At 40.3% G+C, this 23,141-nt stretch overlaps 1 protein-coding gene across 2 annotated transcripts in view; it reads left to right on the top strand.

The window, feature by feature from the left end:
* The first annotated feature begins 7,582 nt into the window (after positions 1–7,582).
* The window catches only part of lrriq1 (leucine-rich repeats and IQ motif containing 1), a 53,264-nt gene continuing 37,705 nt past the window's right edge, over positions 7,583–23,141 (top strand). For both annotated transcript variants that reach the window (XR_008828912.1, XM_056387937.1), the window contains exons 1-14: positions 7,583–7,884; positions 8,573–8,669; positions 8,892–8,965; positions 9,080–9,200; positions 10,076–10,293; positions 10,707–10,781; positions 11,096–12,814; positions 13,178–13,330; positions 13,417–13,567; positions 13,977–14,170; positions 15,366–15,493; positions 15,730–15,803; positions 16,442–16,535; positions 20,486–20,665. Coding sequence is in view for 1 of the 2 variants with exons in the window: in XM_056387937.1 (XP_056243912.1) it covers positions 7,768–7,884; positions 8,573–8,669; positions 8,892–8,965; positions 9,080–9,200; positions 10,076–10,293; positions 10,707–10,781; positions 11,096–12,814; positions 13,178–13,330; positions 13,417–13,567; positions 13,977–14,170; positions 15,366–15,493; positions 15,730–15,803; positions 16,442–16,535; positions 20,486–20,665 (3,395 nt within the window). In the remaining variant the exon portion in view is untranslated. The remainder of the gene's footprint in view (positions 7,885–8,572; positions 8,670–8,891; positions 8,966–9,079; positions 9,201–10,075; positions 10,294–10,706; positions 10,782–11,095; positions 12,815–13,177; positions 13,331–13,416; positions 13,568–13,976; positions 14,171–15,365; positions 15,494–15,729; positions 15,804–16,441; positions 16,536–20,485; positions 20,666–23,141) is intronic.

Genomic DNA, 23,141 nt, shown 5'->3' with positions numbered 1-23,141 from the left:
ACTATGGTCACAGAGACAGAAGCTCTCGGCCAATGGGAATCACCCAGAGCTGGCATGAATGAGCGGATCAGTGATTTGAAGCTGCTACTGATTCTTCACATGCAACCCCTCAGAAAAAAATAGCTTTGGAAACAAGTGAAAGTCAAATCACATTATCCAAATATCATCCTAAATAATAAATTGCTATTGTTTTGAAATGGAAATGAAGAAAAGCTACATGTTAAAGCTGCAACAATAAATATCTTAATATAGAAAATACATCAAATAGCTCTGTGTGATCAGGCATAGATTACCTGACACTAGCTCTTCTCAGCTCTCTTCATTTTTAGCATCTTTCATTAATCTCTGAAGTTGGCCAAATCATAGCTTAAAGTTTTCTCTGCCGCTGAACGTGGTTTCTTGCCGGGAGAGGGTGATGATGATCGTCATTTGACAAGAGCTTCAGCCATCGTTGCGTTTACAAGACGAGAGGTTATAGTATGCCCTCTGAGCAGCGCTACATCTTCAGGGGAGATTGAAGGCTACAGCGAGTTGCTAACGGAAAGTGGGGAGAGCGGCCGGGGCTAGCTGTTAGCATGCTAACTTCAGTAGAAGAAAAGACGTGATAGAGACAAGAGGTGCCATTGCCCATGCTTTCCACCTCTGGAGACGGCTCTTGGTGAGTAAAGGGATGAAGTTTGATGCTGAACTTGCAATGTTTCTTCTAGACTGGTAAGTAAACAGCTGTTAATGCTAACGTTAGCTATGTAGCAATAGGAAAACTTACAAATAGCTCCTTTAAAAGAGACTGAATATTGGACTTCATCAGCTGGCCAGAAACACTTTCTAAAAATAACCAAGTGTTGCTTAACATAACTGTAAAAGTCATGAAGCATTGTCAATAAAAATGCGTGGTGTAGATGAAAATTCCTGTCAGATCTGCTTTTAAGGCGTATTTGAGATGGTCACGTCTCACAGGCAAGAGAGATATGACTATTCATTTACATGCTTTCCACTGACTTTGACTATACATAGTCTCAGTGGGCTACACAGTGAAATGCCTTGTTCAAAAATGTACAAATATAAACTTGAATACAAGATGTTTTTGTGTTTTTTTTTTAACTTCAACTGACTAACAAGTGATTAGTGGGAGTAAAGTCAAGTCGGTAAAACAGTGATAGATGAACTTTGAACTTTCAGGAATAGAAATCAAAAACCTTTTGAGTTTGTGTATCACACACAGTGTTTACTCCCATATAAAGAAGTAGCATCCTACAACTGGGATCCAGTCATATGATGTACAGTATTTATATTTATTACATCATAATTACACACTAAACTCTTTAACTAACAGACCTCGAGTGTGTGCTATTGTCCTGAAAAGCTCTTTTTTTTATCGTCCAGAGGAAGCAAAGTGTATTTCATGTGCTGTCTGGGAGCTGCTTTAAAAAAAGAAAAGAAAAAAACAACAGAAAAGCCTGTGTGCTGTGATAGAAAAAAAAAAAAAAACTTCAGCTACAAACCTGCTTTGATAAAACAAAAGAAAACAGTGAGTGGTGAGGCAACAATGACATTCACTGCACAGCCTTGATGCAGTTCTGTGAGAGTTAAAGCGAGAGGCCATGAGAAGTGCTGATTCCTGGAGTTTGGTTGGGCCAAATAAGAACTGAAATACTAGATGGTGATAAATGTTATCGGCTCCCACCGTGTTGTGTCTTGTCTGAGTCAAAGTGTTCTAGTTTTTAACTGTGGGTTACTCTCACCCGAGGGATTTTGTTTTCCTGGCCTCTGTTTCCAAGCTGTCCATTTTCTTTTTGTAGACCACAGTAACGTACCACACAGCAGGTTCAGGTCAGGTCATGCTCTGGTGCTCTCATCTTTTGCTACCGCTTTACTTTAACATTTTTGATTGTGTGGTTTCGATTATCTCTGCACCGATACAGGATTATTAGAGGTCCAAGGACCAACAATGGTGGAACAGTCAGTTATTCAAACAGTGTGGCCAGAACTGTTGTGGCCTTTCCCCTCAGATGTTCTGTTGGTGAACGGCGTCCTGCGGAGTTTTCTTATAGACAAACAAACGATATGTTTACATTCATTGTTACTCACCATAATGAATGGTGCACATCTTTGATGGTCTAAAAACAGCAACACCATGAATGCATTTCCTTCCTCATAAAACATTTTGCAAAGCCCATTTTTCTTAAAAGTTTGTTTAGATTCATGTTTACCAGCATGCAGTCCTCTTCCTCCTCCCTGCCTCCGTCTGTGCATTTCTGCATATTTTGGCACACTACCACCACCTGTAGATCAGAAGAACAGTGGCTCACCATTGGTGGGAATGTGTATATCCAAACAAGATGGGAAACCCATTCATAAAGTGAAACAGCTCCATAAGCACTGTTATGTCAGAGGTTAGTTGGGTCTTTAAGGTCATTAAGTTTAACTTTTTGCATGCGGCACAAAATAGAGACATGAAATATATCACTTTGCATTCAACTTAACCATTATTGTTTCCATTGAAAAAAGAAATATGTCCACAAATTGGTCTGTTACTGTTAAAAAGACCTTTGCCCCCACACTCAGATTAATAAAGTATAGTGATATTTTGATAGTAATGGACATTAAAACCTACCAAAAAAAAAACTGAAATAAAAATAAAGATATATTTTTCCTCGTCAATTTGACCAAACATAAACATGCCACATTCAAATAACTGAAGTTTATTTTATCTGATTGGTTGGTCTGGCCATATAAAAACTGGATACAGCGGAGAGAGCAGTTACTTTGATGTCATTTCGATTCCAATCCCCGACCCACTTGCACAAGCTGCGCACCCACAATTTTAAAATTCAAACCTGACATTGCCAATTCCATTATAGCTTCCCATTTAAATGGAAAATTCATTAGCAGACTAGAAAAATATACTGGATTATTTTTAATATACCAGTCTCTGTTAGAATAGATAAATAAAGTTGTCCTCCTATGAGGAGGGGGGGGGGGGCTTAAGATTAAATACATTATGGGTTTATGTATTATTAGAATCTATGGTTTTAGATAACATAAAACGGTGTATGTTGTAGCTTACAGCTCTAAAGAATACTCATAGAGCACCCCAGTAAAGAGTCTTAAAGTCAGTTAGTAACCAGTCAGCATCCCCCCCCCAATCCAAGCAGTCTAGAGTCAAGCACTGAGGAGTCCTGCCTGAGTCCACGCCCCTTATCTTGGAGGTTGTCAGAGCTCAGGTGGGCCTCAGGTAGAGCGGTGCCACATAGTTTTTGACCACACATTTATTATTATGTCATATTATATTACATCATATTATTATTTTTATTTTCTAGTTTCATTGAACATTCTGGGCTGTTGTGATGGAAAATACTTTGTTTTCAAAAATAAATATTGTTTATTTTATTAAAACCATCGGATCCCTTTGTTTCCTTGGCTGCACATCAATTCAGAGCGTGTCTGACTGCACGCATAACGCCTGGAGCCTCAAGGCAAGTGTGGATCGCAGGATTACACTTACAACCAGTAAATCACAATAAATGACCAGATTTCTGTGAGACCATCACAGTATATGATGACCCAGATTCTATGCTCCATGTTAGTTCAGGCAGCACCACCATGACCGCAAAACTACCTCCACACACTCAAGCACTTAGAAGTTGGTGTTATGGGCAAAATGAATATAATATACAGTATCAAATATCAGTATGATGCGTGAGTCAGTATGAGTTAGTGGTTTGTAATCAGAAGCCAGAACTGCTCTCTGCATGTGGAGTGTGCATGTTCTCCTTGTGTCTGCATGATTTCCTCTGGATGCAAGGATTCAGGTTTTGGTGAGTCTAAATTGGCTGAAGCTGTGAGTGTGAGTAGTTGTCTTTTTATACTTGTGTAAGCACTGTAATATACAGGGGAGCTTGTCTAAGACATACCCTGCCTCATGCCAATCGTCAGGGGGAAACTTCAGCCTCCTGCAACCCTGAACAAGATAAATGAGTAAAGATATGTTTTAAAAAAAAAATGTATGTTAAAAAATGTAACTCTGCCCTACAGGCACAAAGAATATGATAGGTTGTTGTGACATCTGAGGCCACCAGGACATACATACACAAACACACACACACACACACTGGGCTCATATTCAACAACATAATGGTGGTAATGTGGCTCTGGCTCACCTCTGGCACTTGTTGGCTGGAGGTGGAGATGCTTTTTTTTTCAAAGAGAAGATTAAGTGCAGAGCAGCCTCCTCTCCTCTCTCACTAGGAACTGTCCTGTGACACAAGGCCAAGAACGAGTCATGGGACCCACAGAGCACATCAAAGCACTAACACCAGACCTGGGCCAAGTGCTCCCTTTATGGTTTGTTTTATCCCTTTCAGGCACCATGTGGGGTGGGTCTTACCACGCATGACGGTACACTAAATGTCAGGACGTCACAATAAATTATGATTTGGATCTTGTAAATTCTATCTATTTGCTTCACACGGGTGAACACAACTCCAAAAATTGTTAAATCCCAAGACTTACATTCTCCAGTGTAGACTAAAAACCCCCTGAAACTCTTAACAATCAATGTGATAAACTATTCAAGCTAAAAAAAGACCAGGTAGTTCCTTAAAAGTTGACCTTAAAACGCTGATGTTAGAGATTCACTTACTACACTGAGCAGAGCTTCATCTGGAAGGAAGAAAAACATATATTTTATCTAATATTTCTTCCATTCTTCACATTTTGTTAAAAAGCAAATGTTGCTTTAAATCTTTTGAGTCAGCTGTGAGTGTCCTCTACAGTTTTGTCCGTCCACTGAGAGTCATTCTGCCTCTACACAGTGGATCTCTTTTCATGGACTGTGGCCCAGCACAAGATACTGAGTTTAACTTGGGACATTCTTTGTACATTTACAGTATTCAGCCCCTTAGTGAGGAAAACAAAAGAGCTCACATTTCATTTTTGCCCCTGGATGTCAATGTTACCATTGATAACCCCATGGGGGAAATGCTGTTCTCAGCATGTGACTGTAGTATCTGCACAGAGGATGTGTGCAGATGTTCAGATTTAACATTATATAAACCATGATAATGCCACATGCAGAATTTACAAAAAACATAATAGGGAAGACATCATGGGTAAAAGCTAGCAGACGTGTTACTATGACTCCCTGAACCTGGGGTAGACTTATTCCGAGCCCCCGTCTTGTTAAGTGGAATTCTGATTACAGTAATCCCACAGTCATTTAAAGCAGATTTACATGTACTAAGGTCACACTGGCAGAGTAAACTCTGAAAAGGCAATCCCAATCTGTGTCACAGTCCAATTCAAAACTGCTGTCATCCCACTGAAGGAGAAGTAACCTCAGTTAGGGAGGGTGCTGAGGATGAACTAGGTGAGCTGCATCGGTCTGAGCCAATGCTGTGAAAGTGTGAATTTGGAAAAGTTGTAAAGAAGCACTGTGAGATATCGGCGGTGCGAGTGAGAATTTGATTTGATAGCTCTCAAGGACAAGAATGCAACATAAGAGTGATTAGGCTTACAATGGCATTCGTGCAGGATTAGCTTGTTTAAATATTTCCCCCCTCACGTGCACTTAATATGTTTAAACTGCCATCAGGTCTCTACACACAAGTCGCCTTACTCACTGAAGCCTATAATCTGGCTCAGTGCATTGAGAAGAATCATCCATTTTCCAGCTCTGGGGTTTGGAATGTCAGCTTGAGTTCATGCATGAAAAATATTTTGTTTCTGGATGGTATTTTCATTTTAGGTTTCTGTGATTGAATACGACAGATGGATTAAACCAGGTCTACAAAAGAGACTAATTTATGTGTTGCGGCACAAAAGCGCAATTAACAAATTCCCTTTACGCATCATTAGTAAATTTGTGGCTTGCAACCTGTACATTCAGAATGTGCAGTGAGAGAAGGAGGAAGGGTAGTTGGGGTACCCTCCAATCCCTTCTTTCGTCAAAGCCCCCAGATGGAAATGATAGGCTTGATAGGCCCAATGGCTGCCAAGATAATGGCTACAGACGAGTAACAGAAAACCCTTGACAGTGTAAACACACGGCTACTATCCAAACTGCTGCTGCGTTTGGGCCGGAGCCGCCATTGACTGGCGTAATCTGCTGTATAAATCTGCAGCTTGGCCCTGTCTGGCTGCTGTCTGGGTTCCGTGCACTTGGACAAAAGCGACGGACACCTTGCCCACTGACAAAGGGCCTGGCCCTAATCGGAGTGGACAAGGGTTGCTGATGGAGCCTTTTTGAGCAATTGAACTTGGTCAATGAATCTTAGGGGACCTAATGAAACATAAGGGACAGGCAGTTTGACTCCAACAACGAGGACAGCACCAAACTGTCCTGTTTCTGCCCATCAGCCTCAGGACTGAAGTTGTGCTTTGACCCATGCTGACCTTTATGAAAGCATGTCTGTGCTGAACCTGAGAAGATTCTGATGGCGTTGACCTTGTAGACCACATAAGTGTTGTAGATGTGATGCCTTTCATTGTCATTGTGGAATTCAGTTGGGGCCTTTGAAGGAAAAATTAGTCTGATCTGGCGCCATTCTGTTGTTTTGTTTTTGTCGTGGAACGTCACGAGAATGGAGAACAGGCCTTAGAGTGTCTCCAGACCAAACAGTTTGGGATGGAAGACACGCTGTTTTTCTTTGAAACTCTGAGGAAGGAGACTGGGTTCTTTTTAGAAAGCCCTCGGGAATGTGTATGGGAAAACCTGTGTGGGCCACTGGAATCTCCTCAAAGAGACAGAGAACAGCACAAGTGCAGAGCCTTCACCACGGGAGAGGGGAACCGGTCTTTGTGATCAGAAATGTCGTGGAAAAAGTATGCATTGTTCACAGCCCAACACATTTTTTGTTCTTCTGGTCCTGTGATTCACCTACAAGGTCTTAGGTTTACTGACCCTTCCTAGCTTGCTGCCCAAAATGCCCACACAAGTCCATGACACTACATTTTATTTGTCACAAAGCTCTGCTGTTCTCAGATTCCTTTTTGCACCGAAGCGAAACACTAGTTGGCCAATACAACGGTGGAATTATTACAAGTTTTGTGGCCAATTAATAACACTGACTTAAGAGTTTTTAAACTGACAGTTGCAATTAAGTTATTTACACATCTAATACACATTTTGATTTATAGATCTCAATATTGAATAATACTCAATAAACTAATCCATAAAGCGCATTAACCATCTATCTATCTATCTATCTATCTATCTATCTATCTATCTATCTATCTATCTATCTATCTATCTATCTATCTATCTATCGTATACAAATATAATATAATATGATGGATAGATAGATAGATAGATACCTTATTTATCCCGTAGGGGAAATTCAGGTGTCCAGCAGCTCATTAGTAATAATAATAATAATAGAAAGATGATGATAAACAATAAACTATAATAGTTAAATTAAATAATAATTATAATGTAATAGAATGTAATAGAATAGAGAGTTTACAGTGTTGATAAATGGGAGATGTGAAGACGCAATTTTATAAAAATAAATACTCCCTTTGCCTTTTGCATGGTTTGTCCCTTGCGAGATTACGTAGCTCTCAGCGTTGTTTCCATGGAGACTTAAGTATCTCTTAAACGCGCATAGACCTTGTAATTAGCTTTGAGGCGTTGAACGTTCAGACAAACTGTAAGTTTGATGGGGGGGTTGCCAGCAAATATAGCAAATTAAGCTAACTTTCTGGCGGGAAACGGTCGTAAGTGAATGTAAAAGTGAACTACCGACGAGCTGCTAACGTTTTACAATCATGACGGATGCTAATGATTTGTATGAAACAATCATGCGGGAGCTGGATAATGTGGTCATCTCTGATACTGGTGACACTAAAGAAGAGCAGGAGAGCTTTAAAGTTCACGAAGAGACGGTAAGTCTGTGAGTTGTTTTGTCTGAGGCCTGAACACAATGTAAATAATGATGTTTTAAGTTAATTGGACAGGTGAAGTTGACAACAAGCTAACAGGTGAAGTTTTACAACAAGCTAAATGTAGCTAGAAGCGGCTATTCGGTTTTATTTTTCCTATGTCAAGCTTGTATATGGTGGGTTTTGCGTGCCTCACGTATTACTTTTACTGTGATATATGCATTTTGGTTTGTCTTATGTCCAAGTGTTTGTGTGTTCTGTGAGGACAACACACTTAAAGGTGAAAGTTGAGAGTTAGCTACCTCACTCTGGGGTCGGCTGGGCACAGGCCACAGGCCACGACTGGCCATGTCTTACTTTTCAAATATAGTATGCATTTGTAAAGCCATTAAGAAAATTGTACAGATTAATTTTGAGCCCTCCCTGGGACCACAAACAGGATTAGTGGCATAGATAATGGATGGATTATGGACAACTGGGGGGCATCCTGCGCCCATAATAGACTAACCTACCACAAGTATAATTATTTTTCACACAGATGATACAGGCTATCATTTACTTACTTATTCAGTTAGTCATTCGTTTTTGCCTCACTTTGTTTCCAGAAGCTTAGTATGAATACATGTTTTGATGGATAGAAGGGTGTTCTTAAATGACAGACTATGATTTGCTTTTATGATTCTGACAATAGGTCTCAGATGATTTTCCCCCATCTCTGCTCAGCTACTTTGAAACTTCAAAGAGCAGAGCAGCAGTCTGTGAGAAATTCATCCTTGAGGAACTTGAAGGTATGGAAACATGTTGAATTGCAAGAACATTATGAAACATTTTATGCTTCTAAAGCCTTTTATTACCTCCTTTCCACAAACAAAAAAAGGTATTGAACCTTTGTATTGACAGAACAGTTGTTACATGAGATATACAAACTTATATATTTACAATAAAGTAAGATCTCCAGTGATACCATTAAATTGCCTTTGATGATTTTCTCCATGATGGTTAAATTTCAGACTTCACTGCATCACATCACACTAAGGACATGGTGAACTTGCCTTATGAACTCGATGAGGAACTGAATAAGCAGGTAAATGTCTCTCTTAACAATCTAGTCTCAAGTCTTTCACTGTATGACCCATCCAAACAATGGATCCACAAGCTGTGGAAAACTACTCTAAATTTATGTTTTTTTCTGATACAGGTTACTTGTGAAACAGAAAATAAGGAAAACAGCTCTTCCGCTGAAACTCACCTCCTGCCTACACCCACAGAGACAAAAGCGCTTTCCGCTCATAGTGTGTCAGTGTGTCTCAACAGTGAAGGTACAGTACATGTTTAGAAAAATGGAGGGAAAATGTTTTATTCCTTAAACTCAGCAGGGTGACACAACATGCAGGGCGTTTGTCTGAAAGTTTTTAAACTGAAATGTCATACACATGGTGAAGCCTGGCTATATTTAAACCATGCTAGAGGGTGATAAAAGCAATCTTTAAAAATATATTTTTCATGTTCATACTTCCCAGGTAGAAGCATCAACATGGTGAACAAAACTTGTGAACTTACTTGTGAATAAAAAAACAAGAACTTGTTTTGGCACTTAATAAAATCTTGTACTTTATGTACTTATGACAGAGTGACAACAGGTTCAAACTAGTTCAAAGTTCAAAGAACTTTCAGCCTTACTGGAGGTCTGCTAAAACCCAGAGCCATCTTTGGTAATAGAACAGTTGCTCACTAGAGGTCACTGTTGTCCTATTTTTGTTCACATTTAAAGCTGTAGTGTGGTGCTGTAAAGATGCAGATGTACATAATCCCACCTTTTCAACAGAAAATAGAGTAGAGGGTTATATTTTACAAGTGCACACCTCAAGGTGATGGTTGGTGAAGCTTTTCCTCAGCTTGTTTGATGTAAAATATATAGTGTTTGAGCTGATGGAAATGTTCTAGTTGAATTCTAGTTGGAAGACTGAAACTGCTGCACAACCGTAGCATACAGTACAATGCCACACACCTCCCCATGTGCTGGCTGAATCATTCATGTGAGATGATATATATATTTCTTTGTGTATTATTTTCCAGGTAGTTTGTATTGTGTAATGGACGGTAACAGAGAGGACAGGGGAAGTGAATGCAAGTGAACAAGTTCATGTTTTTCCTCCTCACTTGCTTAACTACTGCATTTTTCTACTCGTCACAGATGAGACTGAAACAGATGAATACATGGAGTGTAAGAAGTATCTGGAAGTGAGGACCCTCAAGAGCTCCATGAATGAGGAGGAGATAAAAAAAAGCACTGAATACCAGAGAGAACACATAGAGAGGCAACATTGTGAGGAGATGACGAAAGAGGAGCAAAGGAGACAAAGAGAGAGAGACTTCCAGGAGGAGCTGAAGAAGATAATGGAAGCAGAGAAGGTCAATCATTTGGGACTTTCTTTACTCAACATGGTTACTTATCGTAGTAATTCTAAATATAGCAGATGCAGGTTTTCAGGTTCTACTGAAAATGTGAAAATAGAATCTCTAAATTCAAATATGTCTAATAATATATGTATTTATTTGGGAAACAGGCAGCCTGAGGAAACTGTCTTCCTCAAGTTTTCTTGAGAAGGATAAAGTCTTCTTGTCTTTTCAAGTAATGTCATGTTGCAGTGAGAAAGGGCATCCAGAAGAACTAATTTAAGTAAATAGAACAAGACAGATGATTGAGAAATACCAAGTTGACAGCCAGCGAGACGAGTATGCTGCGTATCAAAGAAAAATCTCTTGAGAAAGAGATAACATGTCATAATGTTTATTTTTTTTTTATAATTGCTTTCTGTATCCAGCTACATCAGAAGGAACTTGAGTTGATGGAGAAGAGAGCTCAGGAGAAACTTGAACAGGAGTTTCTGCTTCAGCAGGTATGCCTGAATCCTCTTTTTCCAACAGACTTCCAACCAAAGACAGTGTGGATGTTGGCACTCCTACAAGTCAATAATTCAGTTTTATTATAATTATTCAGTTTTTAGTTTCGGTGAAGTTGATAATCATCTGAATTCAACATTATTTCAACAACTTGGAATCAGTGTCCTTTTGGGGTAGTGTCACTGACCTCAAATACCAGATTCCTCTTTAGCTGAATAGTGTTTGGACTGTTTGCAATTTTCAAGTGGGTTGTTTTATGTACCTGCAATGGTACTTTGTTGTAACTCTTGTGACTATCTTTGCCACTCAGGAACTGATTAGCAACTTACAGAAACGAGTGGAGAAAGAGAGGAAGGTGCGGGAGGAGGAGCAGAGGAGGATAAAGGAAGAGGGGGAGAGGAAGAGGAAGGTGGAGGAAGAGAAAAGGAAGAGGGAGGAGGAGGACAGGAGGAAAAGGGAAGAGGAGATGATTAAGAGAGAGATGGAGAGGAAAAAGCTGGAGGAAGAGATTCGAAGGAATAGAGAGGATGAGGAAAAGAGAAAAATAGAAGAAATGAGACTCAAAGAAAAGATCAGAAGAAAGAAGGAGGAGGAACAGAGGAAGGAAGAAGAGGAAAAGAAGAAAATGGAGAAAGAAGAAAACAGGAAAAGAGAAGAGGAGAAAAACAAGATAGAAGACATGAGGAGGAAAGAGGAACAGAGGAAAATAAAAGAAATAAGACTTGAGGAAGAGAAGAGGAGGAGACAGGTGGAAGAAGAGGAAAGAAAAAGGAAGGAAAATGATGAGAAAGTAAAGGAGAGGGAGAAGAATAGGAAAAGAGAGGAGGAAACAAGGAAAAAGGAAGAGGAGAAAAAAATGATTGAGTTGAAAAGGAAGAAGATGGAGGAAGACAAAAGCAGGATAAATGAAGAAGAGATAGGAGTTAAGGAGGAGGGGAGACACAGTGATGACAAACACAAGAGAAGAGAGGAAGAGGTGAGGTTAACGATGGCGCTTGAGGTGAGGATGAAGCAGGAGGAAATGAGACACAAGGGAGAAGAGAGAAAAAGTGAGGAAACAAGAAAGGCGGAAGTAGAGAAGAAGAGAAAGGAAGAGGGAAATAGCAAAATAGAAGAAATTAAACTTGAAGAAGATGAAAAGATAAAGAAGCACGAGGAGAGGAGACATAGTATGGAAGGTAAAGATATGTTAAGGATGGAAGAAGAGAAAAAAACAAAAGTAATGGGGCGACAGAAAGAAGAGGAAAAATACAATGATGTTGAAAAAGAGAAAAGACTCAGGAAAGAGAAGGAGTTGGATAAAGCACATGAAGCAGAGGATAAAGAAAAGAGGCAGGAAGAGGTGAAGAAACATCAAGAGAAGAATGATATGAGAAAAAGGGAGGATGGGAGAAAAAATACAGGTGCTGACAAGAGGGACATTAAGGAAAATGTGAGAAAAAACCAAGAAGAAAACATAAAATCAGGAGAAAGAACACTCAGAGAAGAGGGGGAAAACAACAAGATTAAAGTGCTGGACAACGAAAAGGAGGAGAGGCTGATTATAGTGAACAAGCTGCAGGAGAGGAGAAGAGAAAATAACGGCATGAAAACTCAAAATGAGAGCAAGAGTACAGAGAACACCAGAAACTCCCTGACCTCACAACTAGAAGACAGAGCCACCCGGACCTCCTCAAGCCCTGGTCCTTTACCCAGTGAGTCCACAGCCAGTCCCACCAGCTCTGACCTAAACAAGGACACTAGCCAGACCTCCACACATAAAACTAGGGAGCGACAAGATGAAGCAGTAAAGCCTTCCACTTCCTCCGGCTCTTTACCCATGTGTCTCCCAGAGCACACAGAGCAGAAGAGACTGTCATGGATGAAAGACTGCGTCCCGTGGTCCAAACTGTCTCTCCAGAACAGGAGGAAGCAAAAGGGATGTGTCCGAAGTCGAAGAGGACCGAGGAGGGCCGCCGGGGCCAGCGGTCTGCTGCCTCTCTGCTCGAACACTCTGCTTCAGTCCACAGGCTGCAGATCCCTGGAGAAGGTAACTATGTACAAATGATACAGACACATTAGATATTATTCATGAAGAATTAAGTTGTTTGAACACAAACAAGTTTGGAGGATCGGCCTGAAGTTCAAATATCTCTGGTAATTTTCAAGCCCTAGTAGAAACAATGTTGAATAAACAAATTGATGATGTATTTGCAGGGATAATAAAACTGTGGCATATTTATATTAGTTTTACCTAGGTATATTAAAGAGAATATTTTGTTTGAGCAGTAACTAATTTCTAGCTTGTCCATATTTGATATTTGATATAATAATGACGTATCACTTTGCCAATGTAACCTCTCAAATTCATTAAATGCTCTGAAACCTGAAGCAACCTCTGCCTCTCTCTCAGGTGACCACAGTGACTCTGGAGGACTTGCCCGGCTGCGGTTTGTCCACTCTCGCTCAGTGTACCCACCTTCAGTCCCTCACCCTCAGACGCTGTGGCCTCAAATCCCTGGAAGGCATCAAGCAGTTACCACAGCTCTGCTACATCGATCTACAGGTGAATGTTCAGTCAGTGTATATGAGTTACTGCTGCCATTTTTCATGTTTAAAAAAAAAAAAAATTCTTAATTTGTTCTCTGGCAGGAAAATGACATCTCTTTTGTGGACTGTGAAAACATGACCAGTTTAAGAGTTCTTCGACTCGGCCACAACGATTTGACGTCCATCCACGGTTTAAGTGGCGCTGAAAATTTGGACCTTCTGGACCTGTCACACAACTCCATCACCCGCATTGGTGAAGATCCAGATTTGAAAGTTGTAAAAGATGCATAGACAGATTGTTGTGATTATAATGTTTGGCATTTGAGGTCTCCAAATCTTTGTAGTTCGGTTATTGTCCTTGGAATGTACATGTACAGTAGCAGCTTGAGATGAGGCCGTAACAAGCCTGAACTCCCGGCATGTCTGCAACACTCCACAAGAGGGCAGCCTCCATCTTCTTTTCATCTCTTTTCCTTTCATTCACTGCAGTCTGTATTGAAATGTGATTTATTTACTAAACTCACCCTGGGCCCTGAGCTGTGGGGCTCAAGTCATAAATAGATATTGGCCAGGCAAAAGGTTAAACACATTGACTTGCACATTCGGCTACTATAAAATTTTACTGTGAGTAAAGTGGCTTCTCTTTTTTGTTTCGTCCCTAGCGGGCCTGGAGTCTATGAAGAGACTGCAGAGGTTGTCGGTGGATCACAACCAGCTGATCAGCACCAAAGGGCTGAGGGATGTTTACACCCTCCTTCACCTGGACTGTTCACACAACCACCTGGCAAGTGTGGAGGGTCTGGAGAACAGTGCTCTGCTCCAGACTCTGGACCTAAGAGCCAACAGCCTCACTGAGGTAAAAACAGCAACAGCTGATCAGTGAAAGCACTGGATCTGATGTCACTGTTCATTGTTGCAGCTCTGTGAGACCTGTACAGAAAGTGATTTGGATGTTTGAGGGAGGTGAGGGACTCAAACGGTTTTATTGAATTAAGCTCACATCATTCTGTTTTCATCTTGTGAGAATGTAAATAATTTGTACGGAGGGATGTAGGGATTTCCCATGGAAAAACAAGAAAAAAAAAACACAAATTAAAAAAAAACAAACTATTTGTTTAATTTTCTTTTCCATCTTTTGATTTCTGCACGTAACAGTTATTTCCTTTTTTTTGGTAAAATATCAAAATACAAAAATACAACGTAACATTCCCTGTTTTTGTTTTATAACCACAAACCTGAAATCTAATTCCAGGCAGGGGTGGGTGTGTGAGGCTGGTCAGAATGATAAAAACCATGTAAATTAGACATCCAGCATGGGGTGTCAAAACTTCAAAATTAAAGTGTTATAAACACATATGAACTGATTTATTCAAATCATCAACTCACGAGTGGAAGCCAGTTTAGGGGATCATGTTATCACTTTGAACAGATCATATTTGAAAAAATTATCCTGTCAAAACTACAGGCCGCTGTTTGGCAATATATGTTGCATGTGATTGTCCTGTGACGCCACAATTTAATATCATGGCCTCTTCTGGATGATATTCAACCTTCTCCTCACCTGTGAGAAAAATAAAATCTAAAATTCAAAAAGGGACCCAGCCTATAAAAGGTGTGTCAGTGACACCTGAAAGATGATGCTGTTATTTACACCTGTGTGGTCAGGTCACGATATCCTCTATGAGAATGGTCTTTAAGCATCAGTCGGAGAAAAGACCAATTACTGAAGGTTATCTTTCTCTTTTTTGGGAGATTGACTCTGTAGTAATTGTTCGATAAGGTAAAGTCAAGAAAAGAAAAATTTACATACAAAAAAATCCCAAAAAACTAAAGCAAATATGGAAATGTTCACATCCTCAGTATTTCCAAAGGCACCATCTGGTCCTTGATGAGCTTCACTTGTGGCTGATGACTGTAAACACAGCAGGACTAAAACAGCTGACAGTGACGGATCAGTTGCTTTTGGACCAGCAGCAGCAGAAGCGTAAAGTTAGTCTAACCCCTCATTGTAGCCAGTGTTTTCTCACAACTTCACCCTGTTTGTCCATCAGCCCCCGACTCTTAACAACCACATCCTCCTCAGAGAGCTGCATCTAGACGACAACAGCATCTCCTCACTGCAGGGCCTCGCCGTCTGCTGGCTTCCTCTCATGCACCAGCTCTCAGTGGCTCAGAACAGGTATTTTTTCCACCATTCCTACAATGGAGAAAGTAACACACACTGCAACTTTTGGCTTTTCTGTTTTTCTCCAGTAATTTGATATCTAAATTAAAACTCAATAAATTTTTTGGTGACTCATGCAACATTATCAGCTTAAAAAACATCGTCACATCATTTCCAAATGTTTTCTGTGTTTAACATCAACATGAAGTGCAGCTTTCGAAAGGGTTACACTGTGTGTCTTTCTCTCCTAGAATTACCCACCTGCACTCCATGTCTGATTTTGTGTCCCTCGCAAATCTGGATCTTCGATTCAACTGCATGTCAGGTAACATGTTGTCTTGATTAAACTGATTATATAAATCTCATTTCCTCATCATAAAGGTATACCAACTTCTACTGTGTATGTACTGTAATGTGGACAAATTCAATTCATTATCTTTTTTGCTGACTTAACTTCTTCCAATTATTTTTTTTTTTTAAGATTTTAATTTGCTTCTTTGTGTGAAGCACTTTGAAACTTAGGATTTTAAAATTGCTCAATAAATAAAGATTATTATTATTATCAGACACTCGCATTAAGAAGATTCAGACGTTTTCAGTACTGATTTCCTTCCATCTACATGCTCACAGACCTTCTCCCTGTCAAGTCTCTTACTCCCAGTCAGCCACAGATTGATTTCACTTAAGTTACGAAAGCTATAAATGTAGGTGCACCAAACCTTTAGGCATAAACACTTCTGGTTCCATCATTTTATATTACGCTGCTGCATTTATATTGCCTCTATGCTGTCAGTATATGACTCCACGGAAATAAGATTCATAAGTCTCTTCAACACGTCTCTGTTTATTTCATCATCGTTGATGTGGCTCTGCATAATCAGCTGGGACACTGGTGAAAGTGAGGAACAGGGTGAATAATATTGGCATTGACATGGCATAGTTGTTTTTCTGCCTCTCTCTCAGAACTGCAGAATGTGTGTGAGAGTCTGGAGGGATGTCAGTTCCTGCGAGAGGTCCACCTCACCGGAAATCCTTTTCAGAAGGAGAGTGGCTGGAGGTAAGGTGAAGTCTGGACGTAGGAGTTGGAGCAAATCAGACAAGGCTACTGTTTTCCAGGAACTAAATATTTAGTTATCTCCTCTGTATGCCTCTACTTTCAGGACGCATCAGGCAGTACTGTCGTAAGCTGATTTGAATGCACCAGTAATTTTCTGGAAGGCTGTTCACCTCTCACTTTAGCATGTTCGCCTCTGTAGTACCTGCCACTCTAGTTTCTTATCAAGATAGCATAATTAGAAATTTCCGTGGTTCTTTCTGGAAATTCTTTTGGAGGAAAAAAAAAAAAAGTTTCAGTTTCAGCTTCCTTTGCTCTGAAATATCAGTCGCTGTGATGGATGTTCAAAGTAACATACCAGTGAAAATCCAGTATTTCTCTATCACAAATTCGGTCTATTGGCTCAGGTAGTCTAAACATTCCAGCAGAACATAGGCCTTCCTCTCCACTTCCCAGGATTAGCACTGTGATCCGCATCTGCTATTAGATTACTGCGACGTGCCACCGACATCTGTGTGCGCGCGTACGTCATGCTAAGTGCTCGTAATTCCCAAAATATTGATACAACAGAAAAATCAATTATCCTTTCAGTGTCAATTTGGTCATTCACTTACAGCGCCTGAATACTTTTCCCATGTTAAGACAGTTGCAGTGACTTATATGAAAAATATGCGCTGATCACTTATATTCTTCGTGCTTTTGTCAGCCTGTCATAAGCAATGATCTCAGCTGTTGCAGGTTTGGCTCCTCAGAGTTACTCACACCCATGTAGTAACGGAAAAATATACAAAATATGAAAAACTATACTTTGCTTGCCCCTCCAAAAAGCCCTTAATGTTGCAGTTTTAGAAAATTATTTTATGGGATGTTTATCTAACAGCATTTGAACCATTAAATCAGCAACATCAAAATGGACGAAAGTTGCACGTCAGTTGCACGTGTAAAACATTACTGCTTCATGTAGCACTGACTATTTGGTGCCATACTAGTGATGGCATGAACAAAAATGTATGTTTTTTTATTTGTAATTTTCCCTTTTTAGTTGTTTATTTTCTTAAAAAAAAAAAAAAAAAAAAAAAAACACAAGTCACTTGTCTTCATTTTTTTCCATCTTAAGCCTTTAGCGAAACATTACCTTAATATTTCATTGAACTTTACTTAACCTCCAGTGCCAGCAGTGGAATTAACCCTCTGTATTTCCACTCTCATGCCCTGGCCCTTTCATCCCGAGCCAGTGATAACACCGGCTAAATTAAAGCACCAAAAGGCAAGCGCTAAGAATTTCACTCCCTGTAGGCAGCCCCCCCTGATCCGGGAGATGTGGAAGAAGAAAACACTGGGCCTTGATTAATCAGGGCCACTTTAAGAGCCTGTGTTTTGGAGGAAGTCTTCACTAAATGAAATACGGACCTGTGCTCATACGTACGGGCTAGAGGAGGAGGAGGAGGAAGAGGAGGAGGATGAAGGAATGTGAGCCAAGAACAGTGTTTCCCCCAGAAAGGAGGATGAAATTTATATCAATTTAGGAAAGATTGAGGTTGAAGTCAATGTAGATATAGCTGTGAGGTGTGAGAGAGAGATTCATAGCATCTAAATTGTGACGCTCCTAGCTTAGTTTGAAAAATACTGACTTGCACCAGACTTGACAAATACACAATTTCCAATATTCCAACAAGAAAACAAGAAGCTTTATGCTTCAAAGAAACCACCCCCCCCCAATTCTTTAATAAGAATCATCCATTGTAAACATCAACAACACATGGCATCTAATTATTTAGTACATAGGCCTACTCTGCATTATCCCAAGTGCAGTGTCTAAGTGGCGTTCACTCCTGAATTGAATTACAATCCGCAGCTCGCTGAGCTCATGAAACAATCAAAAGGTCCCGTTTGAGTTTGGAGCTTCATTTGAAGACAGCCAGCCAGACAACATGCCCGAAGGGTTGGAATCTAATCCCGATCTGTGTCAGAGAGACCAAGTGGGCCACATCAAAACCGTAACCCTCTTGACAGTGCACAGATCCCGTCCGCTGTGGTCGCGACTTTGACTCAGGGTGGCACTGTGGTGGGGAAAACCAAGCATGCTATCTCTAGTTGTAGTATGAACTTTTAAATCCTCGACAAGGGTCTGAAGAAAGGGGTTCACAACCAAAACATGAATCAGAATACACATGAATCAGAATAAAGTATAGATATAGATAAAGTACCTGAAGCACCAGGAATACTCTGCCATCATCTTTGTTTATTTATTCTTTTAGCCGGATTTAATACTTTGCCCTCTGCTCCATCTTTATTAGTCGTACAATCAGTGGTTATGGTACGTAGAGTGTAGGGGACAGCTGATGTACTGTAAGATGGAGCTTTGTTTTTAAATAATCTAAAGAGATCTACCCTTAAAAGTCTATTATAGCCATAGATTGGTGAATCAGCTTGAGACATACAACATGAAATACTCACAGAAACACACATTATGTGCTGGTGAAACGAAAAGCTTGCCCTCGACACATGTTTTATCCTCCTCTGGTGACATGGTAGCACGGTTTAAGAGCATGTGGTGCTCTGGGAATCAATTTTGAGAAACCCAGTTGTTCATAAATGTTTTTAAAAAATCGACTTCATAGCCTGAGGGCTTGTATTTTTATGGATTTTATTGTTGCTGTTCCCTAGTGTCCTGTAGAGTTTCCAGCTCCACATTTTCCCACTGAACACAGACCACATTTGACCTGTGCTCTGCTGGTGGATGCTCAGAGTCGGTTTCTCTGGCAGATAGTTGGGATTCCTCTGCTTGTACATCCTTAGCCTCAGGCAGTGGTTACCTCTCCCCCAGACTCATTGCCTTTCAGGGCTCCCCTCCAGTTTGAAGACTAATAGTACCTCCATTTGGTAGGGGTTTTTATCCAAAGTGGCTGTGTAACTACACTTTTAGATATAATAAAGTTAAAGATTACGCTCATTGTCTCAAAATGGATTTCGATTTTAATGCCAGATCACAGTGTGCATGATTTATACTAGAGGATGAAGCTCAACAAATTCACTGTAAATAGATTAGTGTAGTTAGTCCGGAAGACAAAATGTACTAAACACTCAGCATAGAGAACAGCATGTACGATGAGTGTCCTCTGAGGGATTCAAAACTGTTTTATCAAACTCTACCTGTCAAGATAAACAGAGCTGCAGCTCTAACTCTTCTGTATTAGAGCAACTTTTTTACCTAAGAGGGTGATCATTATCCAACAGCTGAATAGATGTATCTGTGATTAAATGATCATCTTGAAATATGAGACATAACAAAAAAAAAAAGACTGAAATCTATTCACCCCAAGTTTGAAACCTCTGTATTGATTTGTGAGGCCTATTGACCAGAAAGTAAAAGTCAAATCATGCTGACGCCCCGTGGCACAAGCCTGAGGGCAGAAGCTTCATGTCTTATTCTGTAGCCTTGACACAAACTCCTTCTGACTTCAGCCTCATTTTGGAAAAACTTCTCCACTGCATCTGAAATCTCAGTCTATTTTCTGGGTCACATTCATATCGCTATGAAAGGCCCCAGTCTTTAAATATACTGTTGTTTATACAAACTGTGGGACTCTGGGTTGTTTGTATTCACTGCAATGGTGGAGAGTGGATTCAAAGTGCTGTTCTGTTATATAGAGCGATAGAAAAGCTGAAATGTCAACGTGTCAGTCTTTTTGCATACATTTTAAAATAAATGCAGTGGTATTGTTTAGTATTACAATCAATATGACAGCTGATGTCATGGTATTTAATCTATTGGTAAAAACAAATCTGTTGTTTCAAAAGGAATTAAGGTCATAAGGCTGGAAATTATTGTCTATTTAAGTAGGCTACTTGTATTCTGAGACATTTTGTTGATATTGTAGAAAATGAAAAATAAAGGCTATCAAAGCTTGACATTTAATTGGATGTTTAATCCGATTTGCTCTCCTTTTCAGATCCACTCTGCAGAGAGCAGCGGCTGGCCTGAGAGCCGTTGATGGCCAGGAGACAGACGCCTTTATGTCAGCTCCTGCTGTTCCACAGGTCAGCTCGGCCTCGGGCGACTTCCTAACGTTTTGTCAGGCTCAGCTAAAGCAGAGTCGTGATTTACAGCAGCAGCACAGCAGGGAGCTCAGGTAAGAGAAAGAAAGTACTGACTGCTGGTGTAGATGTACTGTCAGTCAGTTTTGTGTGGAGGAGCACAGGCCTCATCAGTGGTCAGTGAAAGTGGGTGTAATGTCCCAAAATGTACTGTTATTCTTTATAGCGCTGTCATGGATCCATGAAGGAAAAAGAATATGATTGATGGTTCTTATTTTTACCTCAGATAACATACTTTTCATCAGATTATCTTCTGTAATATTGACACCAGGGATTAACTTTATGTGATAACACACTTACATGATCTGCGTTGGTAAAGTGAAGTGTTTAATTGACTTGGTAGGGAAGGGGGGGGTACTTAACTCAGATTTATTTGATCAAACTGTAGCTTCAAGGTGTTGAAGAAGAAGTGACTCTCCCATATACTGTTTTCATAGATGGCATGGTCTCTAACTCTCTAACTCCTCTGTGTCAAATAATTATTAATTTCACACCAAATTACCTTAAAATATCTTTTGTTTTCCTCAACAAAAATAAATTTATTTATAAGAGGTTGTATTACTCTTCTTTAATCAAGCGCTGATCATTCTTTTAGACAGACAGACAGACATCAAGCAGTCAGGAATGTGAGCTATCCCCTTGTTATGTCTGATACGTAGGGCGTAGTGAGCCTAAAGACAACGTCCATCTATTTTCACAAGTCCTTCGATGTCACTGGCCTCGGCACACATTGACGGTCCCTTGGAAGACGGACCACCAACACTTAAAACAGTGGTCAACTTTCTGCTTATCTACATGACCCTTCCAAATTACACAGCACAAAAGATGAAACGTGGCGGCGGCTACGGGTACGGGTCACACCGAGGACTCCTATGGCTTGGGGGGTTAGCGTTGCGCTCCTTTCGCTTCACCCCTCACTGTGTGCCCTCTACCCCCCTGGCCTCTGGACAATGAGCCATTCTGGGGGCTTTGCAAGGACCAACACAGCCATTTAACCCCTGGCCTGACCTCATGTCAAACTGAGGTTTAGGGGAGGTGAGAGGAGTGCCACACGCCAGTCCGCTGCTGACTGTACGGTGGGAAACCATGGGGTTTATCAGGGGAACGGTTTCACAACTTTGTGTGAATACTATGTTCTTCACAAAGTGCCTATTTCACAAATATGACTTAACTTTAATTAAAATCTCTTTCCCTCTAAACAAGCACGTAGTTGGAAAACAAGTGTCTCAAACAGAGCAGATGCATAAAACAAATGTTTCTGTGCCCTCCAGTGATCATGTACGATAGAGAAATCCATAGAAAAGTAACTTTTTGTGGAAGAAAATCTTCCAAAGCTTCCTTTACTCTTCTTCTTCTCATAGAGAGACAAGCTGGGGATTAATGTAGTAAAATGAAATCAATCTTCAATGTTGTCTTAAAGTAATTGGCTTCATAATTAATATTCAACAAGACACTGCAATAAATGTGCACATAAAATACATAACAGACACTTCAAGTTTCCATGGTTTGGATCCAGGAATAAAGGTATTTGCAGTTAGAGAATCACTTGTGGTTCACATGAATGTGGGATGCGCTACACACCCATCCATCACCTCAACCTCCCCACTCTTACTTTCCACTTTGCTTATTAAAGGGAACTGTACTTCTGGCTTTGCCACTGAACAGACGTTTCACATAGTTTGGAGGCTGCACATTATTCAATAAGAATTTACTTCCTATGGATACTGGGCTCTTCCCTTTTTGTCAAGTCTGTATAAAAACATTACTCATATGCCAATACGTACATTGAAATAATCGAAAAAAACAAGTAACCAATGCAGATTTTGCTATCTACAAACAAGTTTACAGACAGACATGGGCTAGTAATAATCAATATGTACGCTGTGATTATTATTTTCCCATCATGAACATGTTATACTGCAGGTTTAACATTTTTAAAATGTTGTCCCGCTCTCTTATACCAGTGCTTTACATGTTCATGGTGACCCTGCAGTGAACCAGCAGGTACAGGGAGGAGGGGTCGTTTGTGTCACAGTCCTTTTGAACCTCCCGACTCCTCTCTTTCTTGTCCCACTGAGAGTGAAGAGTTGGTCTTTGTAGAGAAGAAGAGGCTGTACTACCTAAGGCTACAGGCCTTCCAGACTGGCTGGGTACTGAAGCATCGCTGGCCCCTCAGGGTGGAGCACAGGGAGGGTGACGGGGGGAGCAGAGCCAAGCATTGCTAATAGATTCATTAAGTTTCCATTGAGGTGGCTTTGTAGTCAGTTTATCCCCTCAATGAAAGAGACATTATATGGTATTAGGGCACACACAGAGCAGGGAGGCACATATCACACACACACACACACACACACACACACACAGTGCACCCACCTCACCTCTGATGAACCGGTCAAGAGTAAGAACTAAATGTCAGAAAAATCTGATATTCCATTAATTTAGAGTTAGATTTTTCAGTGTTGCAGGATACTGCATACATACCATTTCATAACAGTTTGTCTTAAATTAAAT

Source organism: Seriola aureovittata, chromosome 10 (genome assembly GCF_021018895.1).
Source record: "Seriola aureovittata isolate HTS-2021-v1 ecotype China chromosome 10, ASM2101889v1, whole genome shotgun sequence".
Classification (NCBI taxonomy): Eukaryota; Metazoa; Chordata; class Actinopteri; order Carangiformes; family Carangidae; genus Seriola; species Seriola aureovittata.
Note: the sequence above shows the minus strand (reverse complement) of the source record. Positions and strands in the feature narration are given on the sequence as shown.